We start from the raw sequence: 13,816 nt of genomic DNA, 5'->3' as shown, positions 1-13,816 counted from the left end.
TTACTGTTGTAACCTGAACTGCTTTCTACTGTTTGCATCTCTACCACTTTGGTGGGGATGGCGGAGTCAGGTATAGATTTAAGTTCTTTTTTTGGCAGGGGGTTGGGGGTGGGGAAGCTAGGCAGTAGGGTTAAGTGACTTGCCCAGGGTCACATAGCTAGTGAGTGTTATGTGTTTGAGGTCAGATTTGAACTCAGTTCTTCTTGACTTCAGAGCCAGTGCTCTATCCACTGGGCCACCTAGCTGCCCCTAGCTTTATTTCTGTTGCTGGTAACTGGGTCTGCTTTGTGCAGCCGCTGCTGGGAGCATGGTGGGTAATGAGGGAGGGGATGTTTAGTGAGCATATTATTCGCTTTCTCTGTTCTTGGTTTATCAAATTTTTACCTTGTTTGGATTCTTGGTGCCCTAGACAGTGGAGAGTTTATCTCTGATGCATAATATTTATTTTGGAGTTGTTTGAGAGCTCCTGGTATGGGAGAGAATATCTAGCCTTCCATCTTCTTGGTCCTGTGACAAGGAAGTGACTTAAAACTTTATCACATCCATTGATCCTTTAATTGTAATTGTCAAGGGACCTCACCTTTACAACTTGAAGATTTCTAAGGTACATTCTATTTCTAAATCCATCATCTTGACTGCTCAAAACCTATGAGTTGCAATTGTCGATTTACCTTGGTGTAAGGAGTTTCTGTGTTGAGAGTTCTGTATACCAGTGAAATTACAGATCTCCACTCCCCCCCCAAAAAAATCATGAAAAGACAAAAAGGACGTCTCTCTATAAAAACACTTTAATCTATTTAATTTGTAATAGAAAAATAACAGTAAAATAGAAATAATCACTAACCTGTGAGCCCAGTGTTGGGAGAATGGCTAAATAAATTGAAGTCTATTAATTTAATGGATTATTATGGTATCATAAAAACCAGAACAATTGTAATTGACTTATAGCTATATAATGTTGTATATGTATGTGTGTATAATGAAATAATTGGAACTTTAAAAAGATTTGGCAAGAGGTACAATACATGTACCTTTTGTTTGGTATTGATTTTGTTTGGGACTACTTTGTTGAAATGATTAGTGCTTTATATCAAAGGGTTTGTGTATGATTTTATTCCTTATTTTTCATATTATTTGAGTTGATGGCTAATTTTAAAACATCTCAAAATAAAATGGGCTTCTTTAAAAGTATTCATAGGATAGCATGGCAAAGAGATTTGAGGCTCCATTTGGTGTACTCACAATGGACCAGGATGGAAGTAATTCCATTGATTTCTTTGCTTTTAGAAGAAAGTTTCAGAAATTGTGTGGGGGAAACAGAGTATAATTTCTGTTACTTTCCATCCCTGACCCTGTTTACTCCCTTGAATGATAGTTCAAGTCTGTTGGGAGGCTAGTGATTGCAGTTCTGAAATGACCAGAGGATTTCTGTGGAGTTGTTAGAAATGGGTATTGTTAGAAGTCTAAGGATCTTTTGATTCTCCAGGATCACTCTTCCAGTCTCCAACATACTGCATTAGGTTATTCTATGAAGTAAACATCATGTTTCTGTGTAAAGTTATAATTGAATATGATACCAAGTATCAGTAATAACCTGAGGGAGGTTGACCTTTGTAAATGAGTTGTTTTTTAACTCCTTAGCCATCTGGTATTTTCTGACCCTTAGAAATGAAATATTTTTTTAAATGTTCAGGATACAGAGGTCTAGTTTGATGCTGATGTGAATGTTCTTGTTTTTCAGGAGATGACTTTTCACTGATTCAACAAGAAATATACATGGTTAAAGAATGTAAACACTGTAATATTGTTGCTTACTTTGGGAGCTATCTCAGGTAAAAAAAATCTGTCTTCTGTTTGGATTTTAAACCCCTTTTGTTACTACTCTTTCATTTGAATGCCATATTGTTTATGTGTTTTTCTATTGTCATACTATTTCTCTGGAATTCTCAAATTTCTACAATATTCTTAGGATCCCCCTTTCCATATATAAGTAATATCCTGTTTGTTCAGAGATCAGTTTTTCTGGCAGTTGTAAATGCCCAGGACACAATTGAGAATCAGTTAATAAAATAAAGGTTTACTTTACCTTGGTCTTACCCAAAGAGAACTCATAAAGTCCATTTATTCTTACTTTAAACACATTTATAACAAGCTCAATTATCAAAAAACCCTCTGAATTGGGAAGAGACTTCAGAGTTCCTCCCACTACAGAAATATCTTCTACATCATCCATGACCTGGTTACCTAGCACACATCAGATTAGAAGTACAAAATTAGAAATGAGCACTGCTAGACAGGCTAAATGACTAGAAGTGACACCTAACAGAAAGGGAGGAGACAAAAAACCTTAAAAGCAGAAGACATTTGAACCGTGAGGACAACTGTTAAAATCCAGAGCAATGGACGTAGGTCCCTGCTTAAGGCCACCCAGGATGATAACAGAAATACAGACACGTACCTAAAACCTAACAGAGAACCTCTGAAGCCTAATTGAGACATAGCTAGTGCTCCCTTCTGGTAAGAGATTTGAGCCCAAATAATACTGACAGAAAGTACTTGAAGCCGAAGGTTACACAGTCTTGGGCAAGAAACTGAAGACTACAGGGATGTAGATTTTTTTCCTCACTGTTGTCCACTGAAAGTAAGAAATAAAGGAAAGAAAATTTGATTTGGGAAATAGTGACTAAAAAGAAGTTCTCTGAGAATGGGATTTGGACTCCTGGACAGTGGCTTTAAAACATTAGAGATAGCAGAAAGAAAATACATAGAACAAAAATGGATAAGAGTGCGTTTGTCAGGTATCTTGTAAATTAAAATTTTAAAAAGTTTTAACTAAAAAGAATGGAGCTGGAAACAGCTGCTTATGTATGTCCACCATGCCAGATACTATAGAGAGTAGCTTTGAAGAAGGAAGAAGACAAATTGTGATAGCTAGAAGTTGATGTGAAGCAAAAGCTAAGAAAGCAACCTTGGCCTCAAGTGCCCACAAGTTAAGGCAGCGAGCAAAATAAACTAAAGGTCCAAATAAAAGGAGGCAGATTTTACCTCATATATATCATTAAGATTTACATGAAATCTGTGACTGGAATATGGCTTTGGAGGGTTTTTAGCTTATTCAGAAGAAGTATGATAGATAAAAGAAAGGGGGAGGGGCCATTGTGCACTGTGTATTAAGAAAGTATAGTTATGTGAGGAAATCCAGGGATCAGAGGGAGAAAACATGAAGTGTTTGGGTGTAGGTCAGTGAAGGGTCAAACAGAGAGGCAGAGCCAAGATGGTGGAGAAAAGATAGCAGCTCACCTGAGCTGTCCCGAAAGCCCCTCATAACACCTTTAAATAATGCCATAAAACAGTTCCTGAAGCAGAAGAACCCACAAAAGGGTGGGGTGAAATAATTTTCCAGCCAAAGACAACTTAGAAGGTCAGCAGAAAAGGTCTGTTGCACCTCGGTGAGAGTGGAGCACAGTCAAGTACAGGCTGCTCCAGCACAGACTGGGTCCCACCAAACCAAATACAGATCTTGGGAGCTAGTGAATCAGCAGTGGCTGCTTCTGGAGCTCTCAGCCCATAGACATTAAAGAAGTCGAACAACTGATTACAGGAGATTACAGGAGTCTCTTTGCTGGCACTGGGGACAGGCCTCTGTTGCTTTGACCATACTCAGACCTGAGTGGCAGTCACAGGGTGAGGAGAACTACTAGCAGACCAGAGCTCACAGCTACAGTAGAGTAGCAATCCTCGTCATAGTTCCAGGGCAGAAAAGAGTGCTTGTGGTCACTCACAGGTCAGCACACAGGCCAGGAGAGTAGTTTACCTTGGAAGAACTGAAAGCTTACAGGTTCCTAGAAGTGTCTCTGAAAACAGCTGCACAAAACCCCTGAAGCTTGAGACAATGTGCCCTCCACCCTGGAAGCAGAGCCCCACTTTAACAAAGAGTTAAAATTTAGTCAAGAAAGATTGAAAAAATAAGCAAACAACAGAAAAAATTCTGACCATAGAAAGTTACTGTGGTGACAAAGATCAAAACAAACACTCAGAAGAAGATAACAAAGTCAAAGCTCCAATATCCAAAGCCTTCAAGAAAAATATATGAATTGGTGTCAGGCTGTGGAAGAGTTCAAAAAGGATTTTGAAAATCAAGTAAGAGAGGTAGAAGAAGGGAGAAACAGAAATGATTTTGTCAGTGGTCTACCTGTACAGACACAGGAAATAAATGAAAAATTAGGTAACATCACAAGTCTGTCACATAAATATGATGATGTAGTGATAGAGGACTTTAGTTATCCAGACATCTATTGGAGCCCTTTTTCTCTTCCAAAAACAGAAAAGCAAGTAGCTTTTTGATTTCCCTTAATAATATCATCCTTCAAAAATGGAAAAAACCAACAAGGGGAAGTTCTATTCTGGATCTGATTCTCAATAACAGGAAGGGACTGGTTGCTGGGGTGCAAATGAGAGCAACCCTTGGAGAAGGGACCATTTCCTAAAGTTTGTAATAGAGAAGGAAAGGAAAACTAGATATGATATATATATATATATATATATATATACACATACATAGATACATACCACACACACCCACACCCCCCCCAACAATACTATGATATGCACCCTAGATTTTGGAAAGGCATATTTCATTTGTTTCAGAGGAAACGTAAATAGTATCCTATGGACTAAAATCCTGTCTATCAGTCCAGGAATGAAGGGGAGATAAATTTGTTGTGAATGTAATTGTAATTTTTGTAATTGTAATTAAATTCTTATGAGTCCAAAGGAAAAAATTCCAATGAGAAGGACAAATGAAAATTTTCTCAGAAGACCAATATGGATGTATAGGAAGTTCACCAACCCACTTAGACTTAAAAAAGAAATGTGTAGAAGCGAGGGCAAGTCACAGAGGATGCTGAGGAGAGGATTTCATGACTGGTTGAAAAGTGTCACAAGTACAGCAGCTCTTAATCAGAGGTTGATAAGGTAATCCAAGGATCACCAAAAAAAAGGAATTCTGATACCATAGATTGAGATCTCTAGGGGACTTCAGCAGCCATCAAGGCCCATCCCCTCATTTTGCCGGTGAAGAGACTTTAGAAACAGAGAGTCTAAGTGGTTTGCCCAGGGTTGCATAGCTGATCAGGGTCTGAGGTGGGATTGAAACTCAGATCTTCTTGACTCTACGCCCAGTGCTCCATTTACAATATTACTGGTCTCTGATTGGGATAGATGTGTTAACAGTTGACAACAGAGGGAAGGCAAAGCTGCTAAGTTTTTACTTTGCTTCTGTTTTCTGTGCTAAGGATAGTGACTTTTGTACTCGAAGTCACTCGGCTGATGGACATACCCAACATAAGCAAGGTTATATTAAGAGAATACCTAGTTATCCTCTATGAATGTCACCTGACTCAAGTAAACTTCATCCTTGGGTATGGAAAGAACTGATAAGTGGTATTGCTGAGACCCTGTCAGTGATATCTGAAAGATTATAGAAAACTGGAGAGCTACCATAAACTTACCCCATCAAGAAAGGGTCATGCTAAACAAACTTTTTTTTTTTTTTAGGGACTATTAAGCTGGTGGGATAAGGTGAATGCTACAGATGTGTTTTAGCTCCATTTTAGCAAAGCTTTTGATAAGGTATTTCTTACTATTCTTCTGGAAAAAATGTAGAGGTGTGGACTAGACAGTTACAGTTAGATGGATTTAAAACTAGTTAAATGTCCAAACTTAATGGATAAATGTCTTCTGTGGGAGAAGGTCTTCAGTGGAGGGCCCTAGGGAGCTATGGTTGATCATGTGCTGTTTAACATGAGATGTTTTTAACATAATATTTTTAGAACATTTTCGTTTTACAATAGAACCCTCCTATTTCCTTTCCCCAGACAGATAGGTGTTCCTTGTAATAAAGAATGAAAATGAAATTAGCCAGTTCGGCAAAACTAACCAGTACATCAACTGAACTGGTCATATTCAGTGTTCCATATCCATAGTCTTCACTTCTGCAGACAGAAGGAGGTACATTCTCATATGCTTAGGGCACATATGGGCCAATATAATTACACAGTAGTCAATTTCAGTTGTATGTGTATGTTGTTTTTCCTTCCATTTGCGTTATTGTAGTCAGGATATGCTGTTTTCCTGGTTCTTCTTACTTTACTTTGAATTGGTTCACATAACTCTCCTGCTTCTTTATATTCTTTACATTCATAATTTCTTACAGGGTAGTAATATTCAGTTACATTGTTGTACTGTGATTCCTCCATTCCTCAAATGATAGACATCTACTTTGTAGCAAAGAACTGGTAATAGAAAGAAACCCACTGATTAGGGAATGGCTGTTTTTAACATTTTTATCAGTGACTTAGATAATGGTATCATCAAGTCAGCAAGCATTTATTGAACACTTTATGTGCCAGGCCCTGTGCACAGCATGCATAGATGGCATGCTTATCAAAATAGCTCCCAGCTATCCAGCAAATGGCAGTCAGTTACCAAAATTTTTGTTTAGAGCAGGAGTGGGTGAGCTATGGCCTTGAGGGCTAAATCTGGCAGCTGCCTGTTTTTTAATATGGCCTGTGAGCTAAGCATGGTTTTCACATTTATTATATACAATAAAACTTCATTTAAAATGTTAAAGCCATTCTTAGCTTGGATGCCATCTGTAGTTTGCTGACCCCTGGTCTGTAGCATTGAGTTGTGTCTAATAAGATGAAATTCAATAGGGATAAACATAAAGGTTCAAGAATATATACATAGGTTCAGGAAATCAGTTTCACAAGGTACAAAATGGCTGAACCATCATTAGTAGTTTGTCTAAAAAACATCTGAGAGTTTTGTTGTACTGCACAGTCAGGCTGCATAAGCACAGCAGTGTGATGTGGCAGGCAAAAAAACCAAACGTGATCTTGTGTTACATTCAGAAAGTCTTAAGATTCCTACCTTTTAGTCAGACCATATGGAGTATTGTGTTCAGGCCTGGGTACCCTAGTTTAAGAAGAACATTGATACCCTTCACATATTTAAAGAGTAGTCACGTAAAAGTTAATTAGATTTGTTCTTCTTGATCCCAGAGTGCAGAAGGAGGATCAGTGGGTGAAAGTTGCAAAGAAACAAATTTAGATTTTTGGACATGGGCATTCTGAGAATTTGTTTCTCTAGATTATGCATTTATGAAATGAGAGTTTTATTTTTATTTTTTAATAATATGCCCAATTAAAAGCAGTTCGAGGGACAGATGTAAAAATATTTTTGAAAAATCACTTTGCAGCATGCACTCTGCTTAAGATATTGTTCTGGGCTCTCAAACCTGGTCAGTTGCCCCCAATTCTGGAGCCTTGTATTCTAGGGACTGGTTCATCCCCATTCCGCCTTGCACTATGAGCTCTGTGGGAGTAGGAGTCATGCCTGTTTTCCTAGGATAAACTTTCACCTGTTTTTTTTAAAATTTATTTTACTTTTAACTTATGGAGTAAAACAAGCATTTCATAACATAGTATAATAAAAAAGATGATGGCCTGTGAAGCTGCAATTCTGTTATGTATAACTTGCTATTCCTTTTAAATATTCCCCTGATGTTTTATAATCCTTTTACCTTCATTATTACACACACTTGTATTTTTTTAATGTTCTAATGTGTTGATAACCAAATCCAAATTCGTTTACTCTCTTCAATTGGAATTTGATAATCCTAAGCCTTACATGTATCTCTCATTATTAGGTAAGAGGAATTTAATGTTTTAATCAATACATGATGTACTCTAATTGTAATTTGTAAATATTTTTCCATTAAAATGTTTCACACAAGGAAAAAAAAAAGAAGCAGCAAATTTAGGCTTGGGTGTTGGGAAAAATTTGGAACAATTAGAATTTTCCCAAAATGGAATAGATTTTCACATAGAATCTTAGATTTACAGACTTAAGGTATGACAGAAGCCTCAAGACAGAGTGGGTTTCCCCTTATTTTTGGTCTTCAGCTAGTGGCTGGATAGCCACTTTTCAAGTATGTTATAGTGGAATTCCTTTCAGCTAACCTGGTTGGCCACTGAGGTCCCTTCCAGCTCAAATTCTGTGATTTGGTGACCCTATATTATTAATACAAGGTTAAATTATGTTTTGTGTACTATGCTTCAGAAAAGCTAGTATGCTGCATTTCAGTATTTTCGAAAGATTTTCATTTAAAATGGTTAAAAGTGTGGGTATTTACACATTTATCTAGAAAAGTTGCTTATGTGGAGCACTTCATTTTCATTCTTAGAAAATGATGGAGAACCTTAATAAATAGCCATTGAGATCTTAATTTAGGAGAAGGGGGTAGAATACTTTATTTCTGATTGAAGTAGAATATATTTGAAGGTATGATTCGCATTATTTTTCTGCTTTAAGGACTTTCTGTTTAAAAAGCTATTAAGTCTTTTTTTAGTTGATAAAGTTTTTTTTTAATGTAAGAGAGTGCTGATTATTTTCCAAATTATTACGTATTTTAAAATAATAATAAAGGCATTTTCCCTTCAAAAATTTAATCAAAATGGTGTAAAATTATATGAGTAACCGAAGGAAAACCTTATTCTAGAAAATTACCTCTTTTTGTTACAGAGCTGCAGTTCTTTTTAAATAAAATTGCTGAGACTACCACCGATTGGCATATTGTTCTTGCTAATCCTTGTCACTCCTCTGTTCCAGAAGCCTCTATGGCTGTAGGATAAAATACAAATCCCTCTGGCGTCTTAAGCCCTTTACAGTCTGACGCTAACCTATCTTACAAAACTGATTTCACATTGCTACTACTTATAAACTTTATGTTCCAGCCAAACTGGCTACTTTCTCTTTCTTTAGATGCTGCTGCTTTGTGTCCCATCTTTGTTGTTTTGCACAAGCTGTCCCAGTGCCTGAAATGGTCTGTCTCCTCCCTTCTGTCTCTTGATATCCTATCTCCCTTCAAGGCTTAGCTCAAGTCCTACCTGCAGCAAAAGATCTTTGCTGTTTTCCTCTGCTCCCTTCATGTTTTCAACACCCCCCCCCAATATTTTGAATTTATTTTGTATATGTTTTATATTTACTTAACTGTGTACACATTAATCTTCCCTTCTCTTTCAAGGTAAGCACCTTGAGGGTAGAAAGTTTTTTCAGTTTGGTCTATGAGAACAGGGCTTTGTACAGTGCTTTCAACACAGTAAGTCCTTAACATATCTTTGTTAAATCGAATTGAATGACATTTGCATAATGATAGTCTAGGCCTTTGTTTTAATTGAAACATGTAAAAATGTTACTAGTCTGATTACAACTGCATTTGAGACTAGTATCAGTAATATTATATACTTTAGAAATTAGAAGTTTTAAAATAAGCCAGTTTAATAGCACTCCAGGCTGGGAGAAACTCAGCTAAAGTTGACAACTTACCAGCTCTGAAGGAAGGACAGAATTCTATGGTCTTCTAATGAAAGAGTGATTATTAGGCTACTGCACTGATGCATACTTGCCTCTCTTCGCTTTAAGTGCATGAAGGAAGAGAAAGAGAAGTAATTTTAAAAACAAATTTTAGAAAATTGTTCATTTTGTTTTGGACCTGTGATTTAATTGACTTAGAGAACTCTAGGTAAGGGAACTTTTATCTACCAGTGCAAACCAGCACCTGTTCATTTGAATCCTAGAAATTTGCCTGAGGCCTTTGAGAGGTTAAGTGAATTGTCCAGGCTTATACTGTCAGAATTTGACTGAGGCAGGATTTGAACTAAGGTCTTTCTGACTCCAGAATCTCCAAATGCTAAAATGCCTTTCAGGGGTCTTAATTGTCAAGAATTATAATCTAACTTCTGATCTTCTTTCTTTTTCACAATAGTCGGGAAAAATTATGGATCTGTATGGAATATTGTGGTGGTGGATCACTTCAAGACATTTACCATGGTACTGTATACTTTTTAAAATATTTTAAACTTACACAAAAGAAAAAGACTTTTTGAAGTATAATTTATCCATCTGCCCTTTTGAGTAAGAGAATTGCTTTCTAATAAATCTATTTCTATGTAAAATAAAATTTAACATATTAAAATGAGAAACTTGTGAAATAAAATTTAAATTTACTATCTGATATAGCCTGGGCTCTGAGCTACCATTTTGAACAATATATATTGTCAAGATGGTTAAAATGTGCTTATATTTTAAACTTGGACAAGGATTAGCTTTTTGATAATTACCACAAAAATAAAAATTAACTATTTTTTATTCATTTAAACAGAAAAAAACCCTTTTACTATAGCAAAGCATCCTTTATCCCATTGTCACCTGAGTGGTTATTCTGATTAAGGGTTTGTTAACCCATTTATGAAGTTATATTGTGATTGGTGTGTAAGAGAGATACAAAGTACTACAAGAGTTCTGAAGAATTCTGATAAGCAGACTATCCACTATTATGCTAACATGCTTTTGGGAAGGACTGGGCTAAATAGAACCAGCTTAGAAAGAAACCACTTAGAAAGCAGGACACTTCAGAAGTCTATGATAAATGACAAGTATAAAAATACAAACTTTTATTACATATAAGAAGCTAGTTTATTTTTTGTTGATTACCTAGATTTAAGAAAGTGATAGAGAAAACATTAATAATGTAGATTAAACTAAAAAGGTGTCATGTGTACATTTTTTTCAGCAGGATAGTTGTTAAACATTTACTAGAACATCACTGAGACATTTATCCAGTGATTAAAGGTCATGAAACCATGCTGATGAGATCCATTAAAAATTGACTATATTGTTTGAAAAAAAGAAAGAAAGACATGTAATGAGCCAATGTTGACTTTTCACTTGAAGTCTCATAAATTTTTTACCCCTTGTCCTTGGTGGCTGTTTTTAACACATTTAAAGTACTTATGAGAGACTTCTGGAAGCTTTTTCCTTTTCCCAAAGCAACTTTTAGTTACAAGACTCTGTGCTTTCTTATCATTTGTACCATTCATTCTATATCTCTTCTCATATTCCACCCATATTCTTGTAGTCATCTGTTATTTTTTAGGAAATACCTCATCCAATACCTTCTCTAGTACTAGTTGTCCCTTCTTTTAAGGCCTCCTATCCACTGGTTCAGGAAAAGCATCACCCTTGCTTCTCACTGCCATTTCCATACCCTCTCCTCTATTATCATTACTCAGCTGCCTCCCATCTTTGCATCTTTGCATCTTTGAAGTTCATCCTGTCTGGATCCTTGTTGCTACAATCTCTTAGCCCTCCAGGTGCACATTCTTCTTCCTTTATCAAGTACCTCAGTAACTGCCTCACAATCTTACTCCTCACAACAGCGCTTTCACTCGTCCTTGGGACTGAGGATCTCTTTATTGTCTCTTCAGACATCCCGGAATCGGGGCAGCTAGGTGGCACAGTGGATAGAGCACTGGTCAGGAGGACCTGAGTTCAAATCCGGCCTCAGACCAAACACTTGACACTTACTAGCTGTGTGACCCTGGGCAAGTCACTTAACCCCAATTGCCTTAAAAACAAACAAACAGACAAACAAACAGACATCCCAGAATCCTAGTTCACCAAACTAATTTCACGTGATCTCTGCCTTCCACAAGGGATGACCTAGACCTTACAATTAACCCAAACTATTCGTTCACCATGGTCGTGGATTCTGAAATTCATTGCTTTAATTATCATCTCATTTCCTTCCATCTCCTGTCGCCATTCTTCCTAAAACTCTTCATCTTTATTATAACCTGCAGCCCTTTAAGCTTTCCCTATTTTTGTCCTTCACTTTGTTTTGGCTTCACTTTCCTTCCTTAGAGCCATTACTCTTTAGCTAACTATTTTAATTGCTCATTGCCATTTCCCCTGGACTCTCTTGCTCCCCTTATCCTTCTGCCTTCCATGTGTTGCCAGTCCTCAACCCTGGGTAATCCCTACCATCTGTCTTTTTTATTTCACTACTGAACAGTGAGATACCACAGTTGTACCAGATGGGTTCACTAAAAATTCATGTTGTTTAAGATCACATTGTCAGTCCTTTTATTTTTCTCAAAGTGACGGTCATGTTTCCTGCAGTGGGTATCCCAAATGTTCTCATCTCTTTTGAAAACTCCAACTCCATGTTTTCCTACTGATGACTTTGACTTGTACTTTACTGAGGAAAAATGAGACCTTCTATTAGAAACTTCCTCATCTTCCTTCATTACCTTTTTGTCTCTTCACCCATAAGGCCTCTTCTTCTCTTTCCAGTTTCAGAAGATGTGATGACCCTTCTACATGCCAAAGCTAAGCCTTTTCTTGTGTTCTGCTTTCTGTCTTTTTCAGGAGATTCTAGTCCATTAGTCCTTTCTCCCATCTTTATTATCTCAGTATCTGATGGCTGCCTATAAACTCAAGTCTTATGCTTGACCTTGTCTTCAAGAAAATCTTCCTTTGACATTCCCTCACATTATGGTCCTACACCTGTCTTTCTTTTGGCTGCAAAACCCTTAACAAACATCACTCGTGTTTCCTGGGTGGTGTTTTCCCTTCAATTCATTTCACCAACCATCTAAGTGCCTGCCACCTGCAAGACCCTGTGTGAGGCACTGGGGACAAAAACATGAACAAAATAGTTCTTGCCCTTGAGGAAGTTACATTCTACTTGGTTCCATGTATACAGATTTACAGATATGAAGTATATTTAACATAATTTTAAGGAGATGGTGCTGATAATTAAGGGGATCAGGAAAGGCTTTTTTTAGGAAGGGGCACTTAAGGTGTGCTTTAAAGAAAGCTTGAGATGCGGTTATCTGAGGAGAGAGAGTGCTCTCAAGGCATAGAGTGTTAGCTCTGCAAAGACAGAAGATAGAATGAAAAGAGAACACCTGGTAGGGAAGTGTGACTGGAATAGCAAGTTTATAGAGGGAAGTATATGAAATAAGATAGGAAGGTGGGAGCCAGACCAGGGACAGGCTGAGGGTTTTGTGTCTTATCCTAAAGGCAGTAGGAAACCATTGAAAATTTTTTGAGTAGGAAGTGCCACGGTCAAACCTGTAATTTAGCAATATGGATTTGGCAGCTATGTGAAGGGATACCTGGATACCTTGGAACGGAAAGAGACTAGAAGCAGTGAGACCAATTAAGTAGCTTTTGAAGTTGTCTCATAAAGAGGTGAAAAGGGCTTAAATTAGAGTATAGAGGCTATGTGAAAGGAGAGTGGGAAATAGCTGTAAGAGATGTTGTAGAGTTTGTAGAAGTTTTAAGACTTGGTAATTTAATAAGTCGAAGAGTAGGGAGAAGAGAACTAGGAAAGTTTAGAAGGATGATTATTGAGCGAAACATAAAGATTTCCATTTTGAACATGATGAATTTGAGATGCCACAGTACATCCAGTGGCAGTATCCTGTAGGTATCTGGAAATATGGTACTGGAGTTCAGGGAAGAATGAAGATTTAGAGTAGGCTATTATGAGATCATTGGAAACCTTAGAGACAGTTATTTCAGTAGAGTGGTGGAATTGGAAAGTGGATTTCTAGAGTATGAGAAGTTCAGAGGAGAGGAAGTAGAGATGATGATTATAGATCACTTTTTTCTAGGAGTTTGGTTTTCAAAAGGAGAAAAGGTACAGAATGATGATTTGAGGGGATTTGTGGGACTGAGTGAAGATTTTCTAAGGGTTGGGGAAATCTGAGCATTTATAGACAGGGGATGAAAGGATCCATTGAATAAGGAAAAATTGAAAATGAGAGGGAATAATTGAGGAAGCGGGCTTTTGGAGGAAAAAAGGGAATGGGGTGAAGAGCACAGAGTGACTGAATTAGATATAGAGACTGAAAGGAGAGAAAGTGGAGGAATCAGCCTTGGGGAGAAGTGCCACTTATTCATC

General features: G+C 37.3%; 1 protein-coding gene across 2 annotated transcripts in view; it reads left to right on the top strand.

The window, feature by feature from the left end:
• The window catches only part of MAP4K5 (mitogen-activated protein kinase kinase kinase kinase 5), a 176,488-nt gene that overhangs the window by 72,043 nt on the left and 90,629 nt on the right, over window positions 1-13,816 (top strand). For both annotated transcript variants that reach the window (XM_020991307.2, XM_078150348.1), the window contains 2 exons: window positions 1,742-1,832; window positions 9,830-9,894. In XM_020991307.2, the coding sequence (XP_020846966.1) occupies window positions 1,742-1,832; window positions 9,830-9,894 (156 nt within the window). The remainder of the gene's footprint in view (window positions 1-1,741; window positions 1,833-9,829; window positions 9,895-13,816) is intronic.

Source organism: Phascolarctos cinereus, unplaced genomic scaffold (assembly GCF_003287225.1).
Source record: "Phascolarctos cinereus isolate Bilbo 61053 unplaced genomic scaffold, phaCin_HiC Scaffold_2;HRSCAF=192, whole genome shotgun sequence".
Taxonomy (NCBI): Eukaryota; Metazoa; Chordata; class Mammalia; order Diprotodontia; family Phascolarctidae; genus Phascolarctos; species Phascolarctos cinereus.
The sequence above is the reverse complement of the archived record's forward strand: the minus strand, read 5'-3'. Positions and strand labels throughout refer to the sequence as shown.